The sequence below is a fragment of the Sturnira hondurensis genome, unplaced genomic scaffold (assembly GCF_014824575.4).
Source record: "Sturnira hondurensis isolate 20B ecotype Veracruz unplaced genomic scaffold, ASM1482457v3 Scaffold0022136, whole genome shotgun sequence".
NCBI classification, from domain to species: Eukaryota; Metazoa; Chordata; class Mammalia; order Chiroptera; family Phyllostomidae; genus Sturnira; species Sturnira hondurensis.
Window position 1 is genome coordinate 9,925,769 of NW_028094767.1, and position 20,896 is coordinate 9,946,664.

The window sequence follows — 20,896 nt, forward strand, 5'->3', positions numbered from 1 at the left end:
CTTCTCAGTTGTTGTCCATGTATCCTTTATATATGTTCCTCTAAATCCCTCCCCTATTTCCCCTGAAATTCCCTCCCCTCTCCCTTCTGGTCACTGTCCCCCTGTTCTCTAATTCAGTGTCTTTGGTTATATTTTGCTTGCTTCATTGTTTTGTTGTTTAGCTTCCTTTAAAGGTGAGATCATATGGTATTTGTCCTTCAACATCTGGCTTATTTCACTCAGTATAATGCTTTCCAGTTCCATCCATGATATTGCAAAAGGTAGGAGCTCCTTCTTTCTTTCTGCAGCATAGAATTCCATTGTGTATATGTACCATAGTTTTTTGATCCATTCAATTACTGATGGGCACCTAGGTTGCTTCCAACTCTTGGCTATTGTAAATTGTGCTGCTATGAACATTGGGGTGCATATGTTCTTTGGGATTGATGTTTTAGGGTTCTTAGGATACAATCCTAGCAGTGGAATTGCTGGGTCAAAAGGCAGGTCCAATTTTAGTTTTCTGAGAAAATTCCATACTGTTTTCCATAATGGTTGTACCAGTCTGCAATCCCACCAACAGTGGACCAGAGTCCCCTTTTCCCCACACCCTCTCCAACATTTGTTGTTTATTGCTTTGTTTATGATAGCCATTCTGACTGGTGTAAAGTGGTATCTCACTGTGGTTTTAATTTGCATCTCTCTGATAGTAAGCAATATTGAGCATCTTTTCATGTGTCTCTGGATCCTCTGTATGTCCTCCTTGCAGAAGTGTCTGTTCAAGTCCTTTCCCCATTTTTTAATTGGGTTAGTTGTCTTCTTAGAGTGAAGTTGTGTGAGTTCTTTGTATATTTTGGAGATTAAACCTTCGTCTGAGGCATCATTGGCAAATATGTTTTCCCATACAGTTTGTTGTCTTTTTATTTTAATGCTGTTTTCTTTAGCTGCGCAGAAGCTTTTAATTTTGATGAGATCCCATTTGTTTATTCTTTCCTTTATATTCCTTGCTCTAGGGGATATATCAGTAAAAATGTTGCTGCGTGAAATATCTGATATTTTCCTGCCAACGTTCTCCTCTAGGACTTTAATGGTGTCACAGCTTATATTTAAGTCTTTTATCCACCTTGAATTTATTTTGGTGTATGCTGTAAGTTGGTGCTCGAGTTTCATTTTTTTGCACATAGCTGTCCAGTTCTCCCAACACCATGTTGAAGAAAACACAATTGTTTCTAATGAAGTCAAGGACAACTAAGCATGAGTAGAGCCATCTTATAGAAAACAAAAGAACATTGTGGGCAACCCACTACATCTCAAAAAAAAACTGCCATAATTTTAAAACTCCACAGACAATCCCCCAGAATATCACTGTGTTGACAGGATATGCATGCATGTTGGGAGTGGGTCAGGTGCTATACAGATTATAGTTCCTGAGATGGTGCATGTCTGGCCTTGCTGAGAGAATAAACTAGAGAAAAGCCATTGAAGTTGTGTTCATGATTCCATGATTCCCTCTCCCCACTGTCTTTGTCCATGGGTCCTTTATACATATTCCTTGACTTGACCCTTCCCCTTCCTTCCCCCATTATTCCCCTCCCCCTTCTCCCTGGTTACTGTCAGTTTGTCCTTTATTTCCATGTCTCTGACTCCATTTTGCTCACTTGTTTGTTTTGTTGATTAGGTTCCACTTATAGGTGACAGCATATGGCATTTGTCTTTCACTGCTGGGCTTATTTCACTTTGTATAATGCTCTCCAGATCCATCAATTCTGTTGTGAGGGGTAGGAGCTGCTTCTTTCTTTCTCCTGTGTAGTATTCCACTGTGTAAGTGTACCACAGTTTTTTTGATCCACTCATTTACTGATAGGCACTTGAATATTGTAAATAATGCTATTATGAACACTGGGGTAGGACACATATTTAAAAGTGGACCTTTCTAGACAGATAGCTTGGAGAAAAAAATGTGGATTAAATTTTAAGCTCTACCTCACTTGGTCTGCTAAGATTTCTATTCATTGCACAATGTGGGTAATTATTCTTAGTGACTGTGAGCTCACTCCACAGGGTGTGCTTTATAAACACAGGTGGAACAAAAGTAGGTTTACAGTTCTTCATGTAGAAAATAATACAATAATTCATTGTATTTATAGAATTGGTGTATAAATGTTATTCTCATCTTGGAAATTAGATTTGACTTTCTATTTTCTATATATAAACTGTGTCCACAGGAATCTGTTAAACATTACAAAGTCTACACAATTTAATTATTATAAATAAATAGTGATCAAAATAAAATTGGTTGGGGTATTACCAAAATGCTAAAATATTTCTACTCTTATGCATTTTTTGGTATTATGTTGCCAAATTCCCATATTTTAAGGTATTTATAGACTCATGTGTCAATTGGCATTTTACGCAGTACAAAATTGTCATCCAATTTGTTCTTATCCTCCATTACAGCTAAATGTTTGAATCACTGCTTGTTAACATTCATTGAATTCATTAATTTCTTCACCACAATATCACTTATATTCTTTCTACTATTTTTGTCACTCTGGAACTTAATTACATAAGCTCTGTATTGCTTTATGAGTTTGCAGATGCTTCAGTCAGTTTGAAGCTGGTACTGATAAATTTGATTATATCATCACTGATTATGCTAATAAAGGAATGAATTAAACCCAAAGTAACATGGAATCCAGATAAAAGCAGATTGATCAGAAGACAGTAATAAAGTGATTTTTGAATATGATAGTGAAGATATTGTGAAAAATTAAATAAAAATATAAAAATAAAATTTCAGTATTTATAATATTTGAATTATTGAGGAGAAATTTTATTTATGGGAGAAAATTAGAGGAAACTTAGAAAACAAATATTAAGCCAATAAAAAATACAAAATCCAGTTAAAACAATGGTTGCCTGGGAAAGGAAATGTTGCCACCATTCACTTTATGACTCACCTGTGAAAAATTATTTTGTAATAATGTTGAACATTGTAGTCAAACTATAATGTAACTAAATTTATTACTACTATAATGCTAACTATATAGCCAAAAATTTTTATGTGTGATATAGATGTAATCTTATATAAAATGGAGTCTACAATCAATATTGAAATTGAGGGGAGAGAATTATAGGGGAAAAGGGAATGGACTCACATGAACAAGTATAAAGGACACATGGACAATAACTAAGGGTGGGGGGTGGAAAGGGGAGGGAGGTGGGGAGCATGGGGCGGGGGGCGGGCAGGGTTGGGAATATAAGACAGAAACCTGTACGTGAACAAGAATTAAATAAAAATTATATTTAAAAAAAAAGAAATTGAATAATTAATACACAAGTGTGTGAGTACCTAGAAGCTTAAAAGCTGACACCAGAATAAATGCATTGAAGAGTATGACAATTATTTGAGCAGAGTTTGGTAGTGGGAACTACATATTCTGTGTTATAAGCTTTGTAGAATTTCTGAATTTAAAACATAAAAAACAAGCACATGGGTGATCTGGCTATGAGTGATTAATTGGTACTACTAGACCATCCTTACTACCATAAACAATTCAAAAAATTTTTAATGCATGAAAATCACACAAAATAACAACACAATGTCCAATATTTAATAAAAATTATTAGACATGGAAAGAAGAATAATCAGGATAGAATGGATTCAAAGGAAACAGATCAAGAAATCATAAAGATTATATATTAGCATGTATGTATATTAAAACAGTTATAAGTTTGTCTAAGTACTGAAAGAAAACATGAACTTGAAGACAAAAAATTGAAAATATAAAAATTATTAGAATAATCAACAATAAATTAAATATATTATGCCCTTCCTAGTGTAGCTCAGTGGATTGAGCACCAGCCTGTGAACCAAAGAGTTGCCAGTTCAATTGCCAGTCAGGGCACATGCCTGGGTTAGGTTGCAGGCCAGGTAAGCAGGTCCCCAGTAAGCAGTGTGTGAGAGGCAACCACACACTGATATTTCTGTTCCTCTTTTCCTCCCTCCCTTCCCCTATCTCTGAAAATAAATATAAATAAAAAGTCTTTAAAATAAATATATTAAAGAAGCAAGTAGAATTTTTAAAGGTAAGCTATAATATCTGAAGAATTGTATTGGCTTACCAACAGATTACACTCTGTAAAAGAAAAGACCTTAGGACTGGAATATGCAGAAACAGAAACTAACTACACTGAAGAGAGGGATTAAAAAAATGTGTGTGGTCAGGGGGTTGGGAAGGGTGGAAGTGGACAGAAATTCAATCACCTGTAGTATAAGACCAAGGGGTATTGGAGTTCTAGAAGATGGAGAACAAAAAAAGGGAAGAAAAATATTTGGAAAAGTATTGACCAAAGTTGCCTGAATTTGATGAAAAATGTCAACCCATAAATCCAATATCTCAATACAACCTAATAAAAAGAGAATTACTACTAACATTTCATCAGAACAATTCGAACCAGAAGACAATGGAACAAAATACTGAAATAAAAATAATTTTTTTAAATTTAACACAAAAATTTAAATTCAACAAAATAGACTCAGTAATTTAAAATAGTTCAACTTAATGATATTTTCAGGCAAATAAAAAAGATAATATGCCTCCATCAGGACTACATTATAAGGAATGTTAAAGAAAATTCTAAGGATGTAAGAAATGCAAGCTTTTCCTGCCAAATGAAACTTGGAACTGCAAAAGTAAGTGAAGAGTGTGAGAGTGGGACTGAGACACAATGATGGGGAACACTCAGAAAATGGAGCATCATGGCAGCAGCAGAATGGGAAGGTCTTATGGCAATTTAACAAGGATGTTTTTTGTAAGTTAAATGTACATAAACATATACAACTATGTATGTCTTTATATATAATATTTATTCTATAGATTGTTCTGACATCAAACACACATATCTTTAAATTTTTCCTGTGATATGTTTAGTTTAATTCAAAATTCAAGTATTATTTTAGCAATAGAAGCCTTTTTCAAAGAAAATCTCGTGCTGAAAGCTGATATATAACACATAAAAGCAAAATTATTCCTTCATCATGTGGGAGCAGAAACTCCACTCACAGCCTTTCTCCTTCTGCTCAAAAAGTTCCCTGAGTTTTCTGAGACACACAGGCTCCTCAGATCACACAGTGTGGAAACTGTTTGATCAATTAGTAGTGCTATCTTTAAAGAATCTTTATCTTCCATACTTCTCAAAAATTTATCAAATTGCTATGGTATGTGTAATATAGGACCTTCAAAAGCAAGTGAAATAATTCATAAAACAATGTATAATAGAGGAAACCTATTGTTTTTATAATCCCAATTGAGTATTTCTTACTTGATTCCTAACCACCTTTATTGGTAAAGTTCACTAAACTAAAAGGTCTCTTGAATTCAGCCAAATTGATTACAGTAGAACTGTGCTCAAAAAACAACTAAAATTAAAAAAAAAAAGAAATACTAGTGAACGACTAAAAACATAATGAACAATACAATGTAAACAGAAAGAACTTATAAACCACTGATTCAAAAGAATGAGAAATTAGCCCTTGAAATTAACTCCTAGTAGGTTAACCAATAATCCATATATTCTTCAAGTAATTCTGTCTCTATTAGGAAGACTAAACAATTAGTCTTCAAGTAATTGTGTCTCTATCAGGAAGACTAAAAATGAACACTCCCCTCACTTTCATAACCTTTTTATAGAAAATCAAATGTTTAGGCACATAATTTTCAAAAAACTCATATTGTATGCTTGCATTTAAAGTTATTTTTCAGCCCTGGCTGATGTGGCTCAGTGGATTGAGCGCAGGCCTGCGAACCACACGATCGCAGTTCAATTCCTAGTCAGGGCACATGCCTGGGTTGCAGGCCAGTTCCCAGTGGGGGACTCATGAGAGGCAACCATACATTGATATTTCTCTCCTTCTGTTCCTCTCTAAAGATAAATAAATAAAATCTTTTAAAAAAATAAATAAAGTTATTTTTCATAAATTTTAAACATCGTCTATTCAGTCTAAACTATCGCCATGAAGGCCCTCTCACTTTTGCATAGCTGCTACTGAGTGTTAATATAGAGCCTTTATCTGGTGTAGATAGTTCGCCAACTTCAACTCTCTTTAAAGGAGTAAGAGCAATAACAGCCATCCATTGAAACCCAGAGATAGAATTAAAAATTCTTCTCTTAATATAGGGATGGAGAAATGAAATATACAGTAGTGAAGATACACTTAGAACTTTGAGACAACCCAAGTTTGAAATTAAAAAAAAAAAGAACTCAGTTATTATCATTGCTCTGTGCAATGAATCTTATACTTGTTACTGTGTGGTGACATACTACCTTTCCATTTTACATTGCTTAAAAATAACTGGGAGCCATTATTTCATTATTTATCTTGAATAAAAACAAGAACTGGATTTGAGATATTACAGGAGCATTTATAAATACAATATTTTTCTTTTTGAAAGGAAGATGACATGCAACTTTACCATTCCTGTAATCTAATATAGTTGACCTTGTATATTTTTGTCTTTAATGAAGCTGTTTTATATTATAATATTATAACTTGTCATATCAATTATGTATATTATGTTTTCCTTTTACTTTTAAGAATCCTGTCCAAGAAACCTAACCAGATTATTGTAAATTAATCCAATTCAAGGGAAAACTTTTCTCAACACCACAAATTTTCTAAAAGCCATGAGATTGGAGTTTAGTGTTCAAATTTAGTATTTCTGGGTACACATTTAACTTTTTGCAAACTAAAATTTCCGTATTTGAAGTGAAAAAGAGATACATGAGATCAAATAACCCATCCTGAATGAAATTGCCTGAATTTGATGTGTGAGAGAACTGGAGAGTTGTGAGTGTATGAAACCATGAGAAAGAAATTTGACTTTATTCAATTTTAAAGGCTGCGGAAATTTTTTCTGTCCATTTCCAAAATCCAAGGTGAATAAATTAATATTTGTCTTTTAATCCATAATATATGAGTGAGATTGAATTGTAGAATTCCAATCATACTTCCAATCATAGAAGTATCCCAATAGAATAATAATCATAGAATCATTTCTGGAGCATTTTTCATAGCTCTCTGGCAAAGCTTTATTTATTTAAAAATCTATAACTTTCCCTGTACTCTTCACTTTAATAAATAATAAGGATCTTCATAAGCACTGAAAATATGTATATTTAAATACACACATACATTATGCCATTGCTGAGCCACGTTACAAAGTTCTAACATTTACAAATCATTGCCATCAAAAGCATTTTTTGCCCTGGCTGGTGTAGCTCTGTGGATTGAGTGCGGGCCTGTGAACCACATGATCTCAGTTCTATTCCCAGTCATGGCACATGCCTGGGTTGCAGGCCAGTTCCTAGCAGGGGACTCAAAAGAGGCAACCATACATTGATATTTCTCTGCTTCTGTCCTTCCATTCCTCTCTAAAGATAAATAAATAAAATCTTTTTGAAAAAAAGCATTTTTCTGAAACCACTTTATTTTTTGTTTAATTTGTTAAATATATGTTATTGATTATACCATTACAGTTGACCCATTTTTTTCTCCCCTTTACTTAAAATATACTAATTAAAATGTTTGTGATGTTTCAGAAAGGGTAGATGTAAAGTTTATTTTTAAATTAAAAATTAGGTTTTTGTTTAACTGATAAAAACTAAGTGTGAAAATTGAAAAGATTAATGAAGCTCATAAAAACTCTAAGCTAACATCAATGTGCGGTTGCCTCTCTTGGCCCATGTACTAGAGACCTGGCCTGCAACCTAGGCATGTGTACTAGACTCAGAATCAAACCAGCAGCTCTTTTGTTCTTAGGCCAGCAGTCAATCCACTGATCCACACCAGCCAGGGATATAAAGGACATAACCAAAGGCGGGTAGGATCAAGTGTGGGACGTGGATATGACTGGGGTTGGGGAGAGTGGTAGGGGGAAAATGGAGACAACTATACTTGAACAACAATTTTAAAAATGTGAAAAAACCTTTAAGCTACCAATTATAAATCTATATTTCCCCTTTCATAGTGTGTAGGAGCCAAATGTTCTTTTTTTCCCCTTGGAATTGACTGACTTCTTTGTAAACTTACTGTGTGAAATATTGTTTTATTTTCTAGTTTAGTCATTTTTGACACTTGACAGAGTATTGCTTGTTGAGAGGGTTTGTAGTACATTTAAACATACATAGAAAAAAGGAAGAAAATAATTAAAGGTTTTTAAACTAAGACTAAGTTAAAAGATGAAATAAAATACATTCACCCTAAAATTTCTAAACAAGTTTAAGGTCTCCTATCATTTGTTTATTTGTGATATTGCACACAGTAAGAAACTAAGCCTTGAGAATGCAAATAGTAAATATTTTTAATTCAGAAATCAAAGTGGACAACTTGTTTTTCAGTGAATAAGTTCAGTGATTGCCGTGGTCATAGGTTGGTCCATCTTAGCTTCAAACTGTTAATAATATTAAAGCATAATGGAAACAATAATGCTCATTTCTAACTATTCAATTCTGAGATGTGCCCCTTTTAGTTTTCCTTTTTTTACATAAACATAAATGTATGTAGACACATATTACTGGTGTATTATATTCACAATGAATGGAATAAAAATCATATTTATGTTTATCTTTAAGAGGTTATATCTGTTCCTCAGAGCAAATGTTTTCCAATGTCCTTATTTTCTCTTTTTGCTCATGGCCCTTTGAAAATCTTCCTGGATACCATGTGTTGCCTAGGTTATTCTTAGAAAGAATAACCCACAGAAGTGAACATGAAAGAGAGGTAGAATTCATCAGGGCCATAGGATGTCACAAGTATTTGCAGCTTACTCAGTTTTCTTTGAGTCCAGGAAAAGCAGTGTTTCTTGATGTTTCTATATCTGTGAATGGAACAAGGTACTAATGCCTAAAAGGAAAAGTGCCAGGAACAAAGACAAAAAATGGAAAAGTGTATCAGCTTCTCTCTTCTATCATGTTTATTTCTTTTTTTATAAAGAAACGGTCTCTTTTTAAAGATTTTACTTATTCATTTTTAGAGACACAGGAAGGGAGGGAGAAAGAAAGGGAAAGAAATATCAGTGTGTGTTCACCTCTCCCACGCTTCCAACTGGGCACCTGGCCCACAACCCAGGAATGTGCCCTGACTGGGAATGGAACCGGTGAACCTTTGCATTCAATCCACTGAGCAACACCAGCATTCTTTTTTTCTTTCTTTCTTTCTTTTTTATTGTTGTTCAAGTACAGTTGTCTCCATTTCCCCACCACCACTCTACCCGACACCACCCACCCCCACCTCCCACCATCAATCCTAACCTCCTTTGGCATTGGTTGTACATGGGTCCTTTATACATGTTCCTTGAAGACCCCCTTTCCCACTCCCCTCTGGTTAGTGTTAGTTTATTCTTTATTTCAATGTCATTGGTTATATTTTGCTTGCTTGTTTTGCTGATTAGGTTCCACTTATAGATAATATGGTATTTGTCTTTCACTGCCTGGCTTATTTCACTTGTCATAATGCTGTTAATCAACAAAAACAAGTGCTGGTGAGGTTGTGGAGAAAAGGGAGCCCTAGTGCACTGTTGGTGGGAATGCAGATGGTGCAGCCCCTATGGAAAAGAGTATGGAATTTCCTCAAAAAACTAAAGATGGATCTGCCTTTGATCCAGCAACACCACTGCTGAGATTATACCCTAAGAACCCTGAAACACCAATCCAAAACAACCTATGCACCCCAATGTTCATAGCAGCACAATTTACAATAGCCAAGTGCTGGAAGCAACCTAGGTGCCCATCAGGAAATGAGTAGATCAAAAAAGTATGGTACATTTACACAGTGGAATCCTCTATAATTTCTCAATAATAATTCATGATAATAATGAAAACATTTTCTTTGATCATACACAAATAACAGTGTATTTCATTTAGTAAAATTACAGACTCCCCATAATTTTTTAATAAGGTGATATTTTTTCTACTAATTTTTGAAATGATTTATTAAAGGAGTTGAATTGTTTTCTACCAATGTTGAATAAATGAAATCAACCCTATAATCTGATGCTATGCTCTGACCAGTTTGCAACATGAAGAAAATTATATAAATTTTCTCTCTCCCTCTTTCCTAGATTTCTGGACCAGTTGAGAATTTCACTGGCTGCATAGAAGTCATAGAAGTCAACAACTGGGGATCTTTCTTCCCATCCAAGGCAGCAAAACAAATTCACGTGGATAATTGCAGGTAAAACACCACTAATGATTTTTCAAATAACTACAGCAAAAGATAAAATTTCACTTGAAATCATCTAATCAGGACTAGATTATACTCCTTTAATTTTGCTTTTTCTTCACATTTCCACATTCTAATTTGCTTTCTTGCAGATAATAGAATTTGTGAGCTATATCCCCATTATGTTGGAATATTTATTTACAATGGGTTTCTTCTTTGTGTTGTGTAACAAACATCATATCTTACAACAAAAGATCAGTAATTCAGAATTCAAAAACATCATCTATCACAGTGTATAAATAAAAGCACACTGATAGTCATGCATTTAGTTATATTGTTTAGTGTGCTACAATGTTTCTTGCTTTGTCTTTTTTTTATTGTTGTTCAAGTATAGTTGTCACCATTCCCCCCTCCCCCCAATCACTGTCCCCCACTCCAGCCATCCTCTCCTCCCACCCTCTATCCTACCCCTTTTGGCTTTGTCCATGTGTCCTTTACAAATGTTCCTTGACAACCCTTCCCTCTTTTCCCATGATTATCTCCTCCCACTTCCCCTCTGGTTACTGTCGGTTTATTCTTTATTTCAATGTCTCTGGTTATATTTTGTTTGCTTGCTTGTTTTGTTAATTAGGTTCCACTTATAGGTGAGATCCTATGGTATTTGTCTTTCACAGCCTGGCTTATGTCACTTAGAATATAATGCTCTCCAGTTCCATCCATGCTGTTGCAAAGGGTAGGAGCTCCTTCTTTCTTTCTGCTGCATAGAATTCCATTGTGTAAATGGACCCCAGTTTTTTGATTCATTCATTTATTGATGGGCACCTAGGTTGCTTCCAACACAGTGTTCTAAATTGTGCTGCTATGAATATGGGGGTGAATAGGTGCTTTTGAATTGGTATTTCAGGATTCTTAGGGTATAATCCCAGCAATGGAATTGCTGGGTCAAAAGGCATTTCCAGTTTTAGTTTTCTGAGGAAATTCCATACTGTTTTCCACAGTGGCTGCAGCAGTCTGCATTCCCACCAACAGTGAGCTAGTAGCGTTCCCTTTTGTCCACCACCTTGTCAGCACTTGGGGTTTGTTGATCTGGTTGTGGTAGCCATTCTAACTGGTGAGAAGTGGTATCTCATTGTGGTTTTAATTTGCATCTATCTGATGGCTATGATACTGAGCATCATTTCATAAGTCTCTGGACTCTCTGTATGTCCTCCTTGGAAAAGTGTCTGTTCAGGTCCTTTGACCATTTTTTAGTTGGGTTGTCTTCTTGGAGTGAAGTCGTGTGAGTTCTTGATATATTTTAGAGATCAAGCCCTTGTATATTTCCCCATGTGGTTGGTTCCCTTAATGTTTGTTTCTTTCACTATATCTCTCTCAAAAAGTTGTCCTTGTGCTTGAATTGCCATCTTAGTGACACATTCCTTTAAGATAATCTTCTCTTGCCATAGAAATCTCTATATATGTTGAGGGGAAGAGATAATACTGTTAATACAGTGTTAGGCATGAATGCATGGCATAAATTGGTTTTAAAAAACTCTCTGACCATTAAAAATGGGTCACTTGTAGAACCTTAGAATGCACTGGAATATGTTCGCACACGTTAGGTGGGATGCAGTGGTGACGCAGTACAGCACAAAAGCCTGTTTATCAACAGCAGAAACACATTGATTATTCTACCAAAATTTTGTTTATTGATTATTCTACCAAAATTTTTAGACGTACTGAAATCCTACTGTGTGCTCTGGTCCAACATGAATACACAGGCAAAATGTGAATGCTATTAAGGAGTTTACAGTGTAGTGGATGAAATGTTTAAATGATATATGACTATGAAGAGTGCTAAGGAAAAAAACATAGAAGACTATGAGAACCTCACATATTTGAATAAAATCCAGTCTGCTCCGTGGTAGTGAGGGGGATAATTGTTTATATTTAAGAATTAAAGGAATACTTTAAAAGGTAAAATAATTCATTCTCCTTTGTTCTGATACATTTAAAATATATTTGTGACACCTATTATACAGTGGCAGGCAGGGTGCTTTTTTCATTTGTTTGCTTGTGTGTTTTGCTTCTAATCAAATAAAGTTAGGATCTTGCATTACATAGACTAGACGGGTCCCAGCAATTTTTTTTCTAAATCAAACACCTGTTAAGGTGTTTATCTTATATTTTACCATTTATTCCTAATTTTTTAAAAAAGTTTATCTCCATTTTGATTGATTTTCAGTTAGAAGTATTTTATAATAATTCTTTTACCCTTAGGTTCTTTGTTCCTTATCGTCTCTCTTAAATACTGTGATCTGGTAACTGTTGTTAATTATAAGTAGTCACTAGGTAGTACATTTATTAAAATGAATACAATCCTTTCATACTTTATATATTCATCTGCTAATTTTAATGCTATGATAAACATACATTTTTCTACTAGTATTTTTTACAAACATTTAACTTTTTTGTTTGTAGGGATAAGTATAAAACAGAAACAAAGAGCCATTGTGTGATCTCGGTTATCTGTAAGCCAATTCTAAACATTGTCTTTTCTCAATTTCTCTTCTATATAGTCCTATTTTATTTACTTAAAATGCCATTAATTTGACCCCTATTTTGTTATGTTGGTTCTTTAAACACTGGCTAGGAGTTAATTCTCCCCCTGATATCCAACAGAACTATAGACATATGAGAGTCATTTGCTTGTAATTAGAGTTTGGAAGAATGGAGACCATCAAATTTCTCTGAATATTTATACTATTCCTCGCACCAACCCCTACCACCACTTTCACTTAGGGTGGTAGGAGAGGTGGTACAATACCCCTCCTAAAAGATGCATTATAAATGATTGATTTAGAATATACTTTTCAAAGCCTGATTCTGCAAATTACTCACTCTGAGCAAGGTTTAAAAGTTCCCCATTTCTCAGTCTTCTGATCTATGAAATCACAATAATAACCCTTGCCTCATATTATTGTGAAGAAGAGAAACTTGGACTTTCTTCTTGTCAAGAGTTCAATGACCCTGGCCTTTCTTGAACATTTTGCTTGCATCTCTAGAGTTGCTTCTTCCTGTCCCTTTTGCAGAAATCTCTTCTGTCTCTGCCCATCCCCCTCCTTCAGAAGGTGAGCCAGCGCTGAACATTACTGTCCACTCCTCAGAGAGGCATTCCTGGAAAAACCAAAATAAAATTACTCCCCTGCTCACATTTTGTATTTTTTAAGAGATATTTCACTGCTTGAATGTATTTATTTCTTTGTTCATAAGTTTCTTCAATGACCCCCTTCAGCACGCAATGTGTGCTCCTTGCGGGTGTGGACGCTGTCAGCCTTTCACTGCTACTTCCCAAAGCCTGGAATAGTAGATGTTCAAAGATTTGCCATGTAAAGTATCTTGTGATTCTACTGTGTGATTATTTCTTCACACAGATGTTTATTATGAGATTCCTTTTTGGATTTACTATACTCAGTGATTCTCAAGGATTTTTGTCTTTGTACTCTCAAAAATTATTGTGGACTGCTAAGAACTTTTTAGAAAATGCAGAATACAGTGTTTTGAGTCTTATTTATCCTTAGAAAATTGGAAAGTCTTAAGTATATTTATTATTTAATTCTTATAAAATAAAAAGAAAAATACATGACATGTTAACATAAAATAGAGTATTTTTGTGGAAAGTAACTATACTTAACAAACATAAAAATGATTGGAAGTGCAGTGTTTCACATAGTTTGTGAATATTCTTATTGTCTGGCTAAGTAAAGAACTTAATTCTCATATATGCATCTGCATTCAATCTCTTCGATTGAATATTTGCAAACTAATTGTTCCACTTCAAGTAGTTGAAGAAATCTGGCTTCACATACATATATTTGGACCTGTAGGGGTTTTTTTAAGAAGCCTTTTCAGATAATTAGGAATATTTTTCTTTGATATTATACCAAAACTTGGTAATAATACATTGTTAAATATTAGTCGTAATGTGAAACGTGAAAGCTTGATCAATGAAACTTTTACACTCTTAAAACCCATTTTCCTTTTTTATATGGCTCTTTTACCCATGCAAAATTTTGTACTATAACTTGCAAAATATTGGGCTTATTTTTGAATTATAAAAAATTAGTATTAAAGCATCAAAAAATCTTATCTCTCTCTTCCTCCTTCTCTCTCTCTAAGTATCAATCAATAAATAAAAAACCTTATCTGTGAATACCCCCTCCAATCTCATTGGAAAAGCTTTAAACTATTATAAAGCTGTCAAACTCACAGTACTGCATAAGATTTCCCCAAAACTCTAATAGTTGATCAAAAGCTAAAATTTTAACATTGACAACAAGTACCATAAGTTATTTTCTTTGAAGTGACAGGCTCATTTTATTTTTGAGAAAATATTTACCTAATACCTCAGGTTGCATAGTTTAAATGTTAGTTGTTATTTCAAGTAAAATTACATTCCACATAAAAAAGCAGCTCACTGGTCTCTCACGACAAATGATCACACAAGTACTTCTCCTTGAGGCAACAGTCGGTCACACTTCAGCATGCAGCAGAAGTACTTCATGCATATCCCCCTTTTCATCACACATTATTAAAAGACATATTTATAAGTTACATTTTTAAAAAATAAAAATTTTGCCACTGCCTCAAGTATGTTCTTAAGTGAAATGAGCACTTTTCAACTATGATGGAAACTACTATACCTGTTAGTATAATTTGGGTATCAACCATATGTATCCATACTGAGGCATTAGCGGCTTTATCTACACTACCCTTGTACCATCACTATGAATGTAAACACAGGGAAATAGCCAAATAACATTTTGGTGTTATTATTAAAAATATGTATTTTAACCTCACAGACCATCTGAAAGACCATTGGGGATCTTTCCCCAACACTATGAGAACTACTGCTTTCCATTAAATGGACTCATGGTTCTCCATTTACCTGGTCAATAGAACAAAGCTCCTCTACACAGGTAGTTACTGCCACAGTGGAGGACTATGTGTCATCAGAATTTTATTTCAGGGACTGTAGGCTTACAATTTTATTAATTATAGCAATGAGATGCTGTCATTGAGACACCAAACTAACATTACTACTTGCTCCAGTCTTATATAAAATAAGATGGATATCCCCACAATTTGCAGATTTCTTGCTTCATGTTCATTGATATATTTTCTTTTTAACTGAAATATTTTATTGTTTATGCTCTTTCAGTTGTCTCAATTTTCCCCCTTTGCCCCCCTCCACCCAGCCCATCCCCCACTCCCACAATCAATCCCCACACTGTTGTCCATGTCCATGGGTCAATCACACATGTTCCCTGACTAATCCCTTCACCATCTTTCAATCAGTCCTGCCTCCCCCTCCCTCTTTTACAGCTGTCAGTCTGTTCCATGATTCTCTGCATCTGGTTCTGTTTGGCTCATTAGTTTATTTTGTTCACTAGATTCCACTCATAAATGAGATCATACAGTATTTGTCTTTCACCAACTGGATTATTTCATTTAGTGTAATAGTCTTCAGCTCCATCCATGTTGTCACTTTTCCTTTTTTTTTTTATTGCTGTATAGTATTTATTCCATTGTGTAAATGTGCCATAGCTTTTTTACCTACTCATCTACTGATGAGCACTTAGGCTGTTTCCAAATCTTGACTATTGTAAATAGTGCTGCTATGAACATAGGGGTACATATATTGTTTTGCATTGATGTTTTGGGATTTAATTGACCAAAGGACTTTTATGAGTTAATGCCCTATGACATTTATTATATGTCTTTTGTTTACTTCAAAGCTTCTAGGGAATAATCTTTTCTATAATATTTTAAAATCATACTATTTATACCTTTAACATTTATTTTATTGTTATTATTGATAAAATTTATCTTTAAAATATACAACATAATGATTTGATATACATATACATAGTGAAATAATTACTGCTGTTCAAGCTAACTAACATATATATTTCTTTACATAACTAACATATTTTTCTAAGGTGATAGCACCTGGAATGTATTTTCTTAGCAAATTTCCAGGATTTCAATGTGGTATTATTAAATGAACTGTAGACATCATGCTGTACTTTAGATCTCTGGCCTTGTTCACCCTACATTCCTGCAACTTTGTTTCTTTTAACCAACACCGATCCCCCAATTCCCAACACCTACCCCACCCTGTGTATCACTATCTACTCTCTGCTTCTATGTATTAGACATTTTTTAGATTCTACTATAAGTAAAATTATACATTTTTGTCAGCATCCATCTTATTTCACTTAGCATAATATCCTACAGGTTATCCATGTTGTCATAAATGACAGAACCTTCTTATTTAAGACTGAATAATACTTCCTTATAGACATAGATTTCACAATGTATTTATCTATCAATAGACATTAGATTGTCTCCATATTTTAACTGTTGGGACTAATGCTTCAGTGAGCATGTGGGTACAGATATCTCTCTGAGGTATTGACTTTATTTCTGTTGGACACATGACTGGAAAAGCCCTTGCTGGATCATATGGTAGTCTATTATGTTTTTAATAATAATTATTTGTGTGATGTGTGACATCATGCATTGCATATCACACAAATAATTATTGTGCTGAAGTGTGACCTACCGTTTCCTCAAGGAGAAGTATTTGTGTGATTATTTGATGTATTTCACTGTTGTCCATGTCTGCGGGTCAGTCATACACGTTCTATGACTAATCCCTTCTCCTTCCTTTCACCATTATACCCCACTTCCCATCTGGTACCTGTCAGTCTATTCCATGTTTCCATGCCTCTGGTTCTGTTTTGCTCATTAGTTTATTGTTGTTCATTGTGCTCCTCTTATAAGTGAGATCACATGGTATTTGTCTTTCACAAATATTGTATTCTTCATTTTCCTACTGGCCTTTATTTATGTTTCTGTGTCCTTTTTCATGCTGGTATAGTTCCCAGTAAGTTCCTTGTTGGTTCCATAGAGTCCCTTGTAGCTACCACTGACCTCCTTGAGCATCCTTGTAACCATTATTTTGAACTCTATTTCTAATAGATTACTTGCCTCAGTTTCATTCAACTCTCTTTATGGGGATTTCTGCTTTCCTTTCATTTGGGGGTTGTTTCTTTGTCTCTACCTTTTAGGTGACTCTTCTTATCTGGGTCTGTGTATTAAACTGATCTGCTTTGACTCCCTGTCTTTGTGGAGTGAGCTTCTGTGATGGGAGTCCTGTGGGACTCAGTGGTACAATATCTTTGATCTCCTGAGCCAGATGTTCTTGGGATGCCCTTTATTTCATTTATGTTGGCTGTCTTGTAATTGGGTTTGGGTTGTTGTTGGGTCATTCTCTGGTGAGTTCTCCCTGGCTGTCTGACTTAGACCCACACTGCACACCACATCTTATGTGCTGTTGTACAGGTGCTGTCAGAACAAAATGAAACAATACAGAAAACAAAACCCACACTCGTAAAAATAACCCCCACCCACAACCACACTATCAACAACAAATGAGCAAATATTAATAAAGGTGCTTAGAGATTAAGACTATTGTAAGAAAGAAAAAATAAATATGAGATGACTAACTGAAAGACAAAGTGATTTTGAGAGGGTAGAGGGAGAAGAAATAATTAGAGAATAGAAACAAGGTAAAGAAAGAAAAGAAAATTTACATTGTAAATAAAAAAAGGAGGTAAGAGAGCAAAATGGAGTAAGAAAAGGAAAGCGTATAGTATGAGGTTTAAAGTTTTTTAATTCTAAAAATATAGGAACAAAATTAAAGGAAAACACCTACCACGGCAATATCAATGACAAATGAGCAAAGATTAATACAGGTGGAAAGGGAATAAGAATGAAAAAAGAAAGAAAAAAAGCTTATGAGATATCTAAAGGAAAGAACAGTGATTTTGAGAAGATAGAGGGAGAAGAAATAATAAACATGAGGAATGAAAACCAGGCTAAGAAAGGGAAAAAGTAAAATTTTAAATGGAAAAAAGAAAGGCAAGAGGAAGGCAAAAAGGAGTAGAAAACGTGAACAATAAAATCTTAAATCTTACATCTATTTAAATTGATTTTTATTTATGGTATAAGATAATGGTCTAATTTCATTCTTCTGCATGTAGAGATCCAGTTTTCCTAACACTGTTTACTGAAATTTATTTTAAATATGTAGATTTATATTGAAGATATATTGAATTTTAAAAAGATGATGAGGTAAATCATAGCAACTATTTTTTTAATCATTTATGATTTGAAACTAAGGCTATAATGAAAACTTTGCTTCATAAAGTCATGCTCTGGAAAATGTTTTAGCTGTATTTTAAATAAATCACATTGTTTTACAGCTCCAGAGAGAAGATGTAGAGATGATCTACTACATATTTGAATAATATATGCATGGTACATATTTATATGTACACATATATTTACATATGTGTATATATAGATATATAGATAGATCCCTTATGTACAATTTTGCTTTCCGTGGTTTCAGTTACCCATGGTCAACCATGGTCTGAAAATATTAAATGAGAAATTCTAGAGAAAACAATTTATAACTTTCAAATTGCGTGCCATTCTGAGTAGCGTGACAAAATTTTGTAATGTTGCACTCTCTTATGCCCAGGATGCAAATCATCCTTTTGCTCAGTGTCTCCACACTGTAGGAGCTCCTTGCCCATTAATCACTTAGTAGCCATCTCAATTATCAGATCAACTATAGAAGTATCATCGTGTTTGTGTTCAAGTAACTCTTATCTCACTGAATAAGGCTACATTCACACTTCTTGTTATAGTTTATTATTAGACTTGTTTTATGTTAGTAGTTATTGTTAATCTCATACTGCACCTTACTTGCAGGTTAAACCTTATTATAGATATTTATATATAGAAAAAAACATAGCAAGGGTTCAGTACTCTCCCTGGTTTTAAGCATCCACTAGGGGCCTTGGAACTTGTGCCCTGGGCACAAGGGGGACTACGGTCCCTTCTCAAACAGCTAAGCTTTGTATATCAAAGATATTTTTCTTTTTTTCTTTTTGCTTTAAATTATGTGGAAATCTTGAATTTTGGGGATAAAAGTTATATATGTATATATATATATATATATATACACACACACACTTGGAAATAAGATATTTTTATTTATACAATTTCCATATCCAAATTAGATAATCCTAACAGTCTTAATAATAAATAAAACTTAGAAAATGCATAGTTAGTATATCTAAACATAACTGAGTTTTTTACATTCCTTATATCTTATGATATTTTTAATATCTTCAATTGAGTTCACAGTACTTTAAAATGATTTTCTTCTCTAGAATTCCATGATTGATTTCATCACAAACTTCAAGATTCTTTTGTTTTGAGTATGGATAAAGTTTATGATTAAATATGGGAAAATGAACAGATACATGAGCTTCCCAAGACTACATACAGATTTGTGTCTAAAGATATATTAGAGATGGATCTAGTAAGTTAATAATTGAACTCATTGAATACCTAGGCTTTATCAACACATAAGGTGACTGATTGCATGTTTTCATGCATACATGTGCTATGTAGCCACTCCGAAAACATCAGCAACACAGTGACCTGGTTTGTGGAATCAGAATCCCCTTTGATGTGTTTAATACTGACTCGAGTCTATGCATGTGCACATTCTGTCCTCCCCATGATCACTAGGAAACTCATATTTGAATGCATGCCTTTTGTCACATTCTATTTACTTATATTCTTCAAGCAAACTGATTCCTTGATGGCACCTGCACTCTGATTTTAAAGCTCAGAACAATCAGGTAGAAAAATGAGAAGAGTAGCAATGGAGCCACACACTGAGTGGTGGCTGCACCACTTATCTGTGTAACTTAGTGCTACCTGCTTTTGTAAATGGCAATGGTTATAATCACACCACTTACGCAATGTTGCTCTCAGAGATGCACGATTTAATATGTACTTTTTATTTTTTTTCTGAATAGTGCCCAATACTTAATATGCACTTTATCATTCCTAGCTATTGTTTTCATTGCAATTGTTTATTAATTTTTCTTCCTCAAATGAAAAAAATCAACAGAGTACTTCATCCTATATTTTTCTGGAGTACACCTGGGAATGTCAGGAAAAAGGGTCAAGTATTTCAGAGAATAGGGTAACAAGGGCAAAAATATGAACCTTGAATATTAGCTATTCTTGGTCTTAGGAATCCCCTTACCATTTTCCCACATCAGGGTTTTCTTAAAGATCTGCCCTTGGCCTCAGTGCTGACCTTATTCTCAGTTGGGTGCCCTCCCTAGAATTTGTCCTTATCTCATTATTCAGGGAACCCTGAACAGCGCACGCTCTAGAAACTCAATTTATTTTTGTTCTGTCATGTTAGAAAGAGCTATTAACTTTCATAATATCCTATTTTTTAGTTCTGAGCCATGCCCCTGGGCCTGTATTTTCAGAATTACATGTTCTACCCTAGTGTTTCACAAATAAAGACACTTCTTTCCCTAACAGCAAGTTAAAATATTTTATTACACACATTTAATCACAAAAATGCGGTTAACACACTGAATTAAAGACTGCCTCTGTTGTGTGACACAGGTGGGAAACACAGAGCTGAGCCACTGATTCTGTGGAAGTGGGTTTGAGCCACGCGGGTGTATTTTATGGTAAAAGAGTTAAAGTAAATCAGATAGTCCATGTTTCAAAGTCCAGCTCTGCTGCTTATTATTGGCATAACCT

General features: G+C 34.3%; 1 protein-coding gene across 1 annotated transcript in view; it reads left to right on the forward strand.

Moving 5' to 3' along the window:
- The window catches only part of LOC118978743 (protein eyes shut homolog), a 753,210-nt gene that overhangs the window by 248,836 nt on the left and 483,478 nt on the right, over positions 1-20,896 (forward strand). Inside the window, exon 6 of the mRNA XM_037034365.1 lies at positions 10,098-10,210. Within this exon, the coding sequence (XP_036890260.1) occupies positions 10,098-10,210 (113 nt within the window). The remainder of the gene's footprint in view (positions 1-10,097; positions 10,211-20,896) is intronic.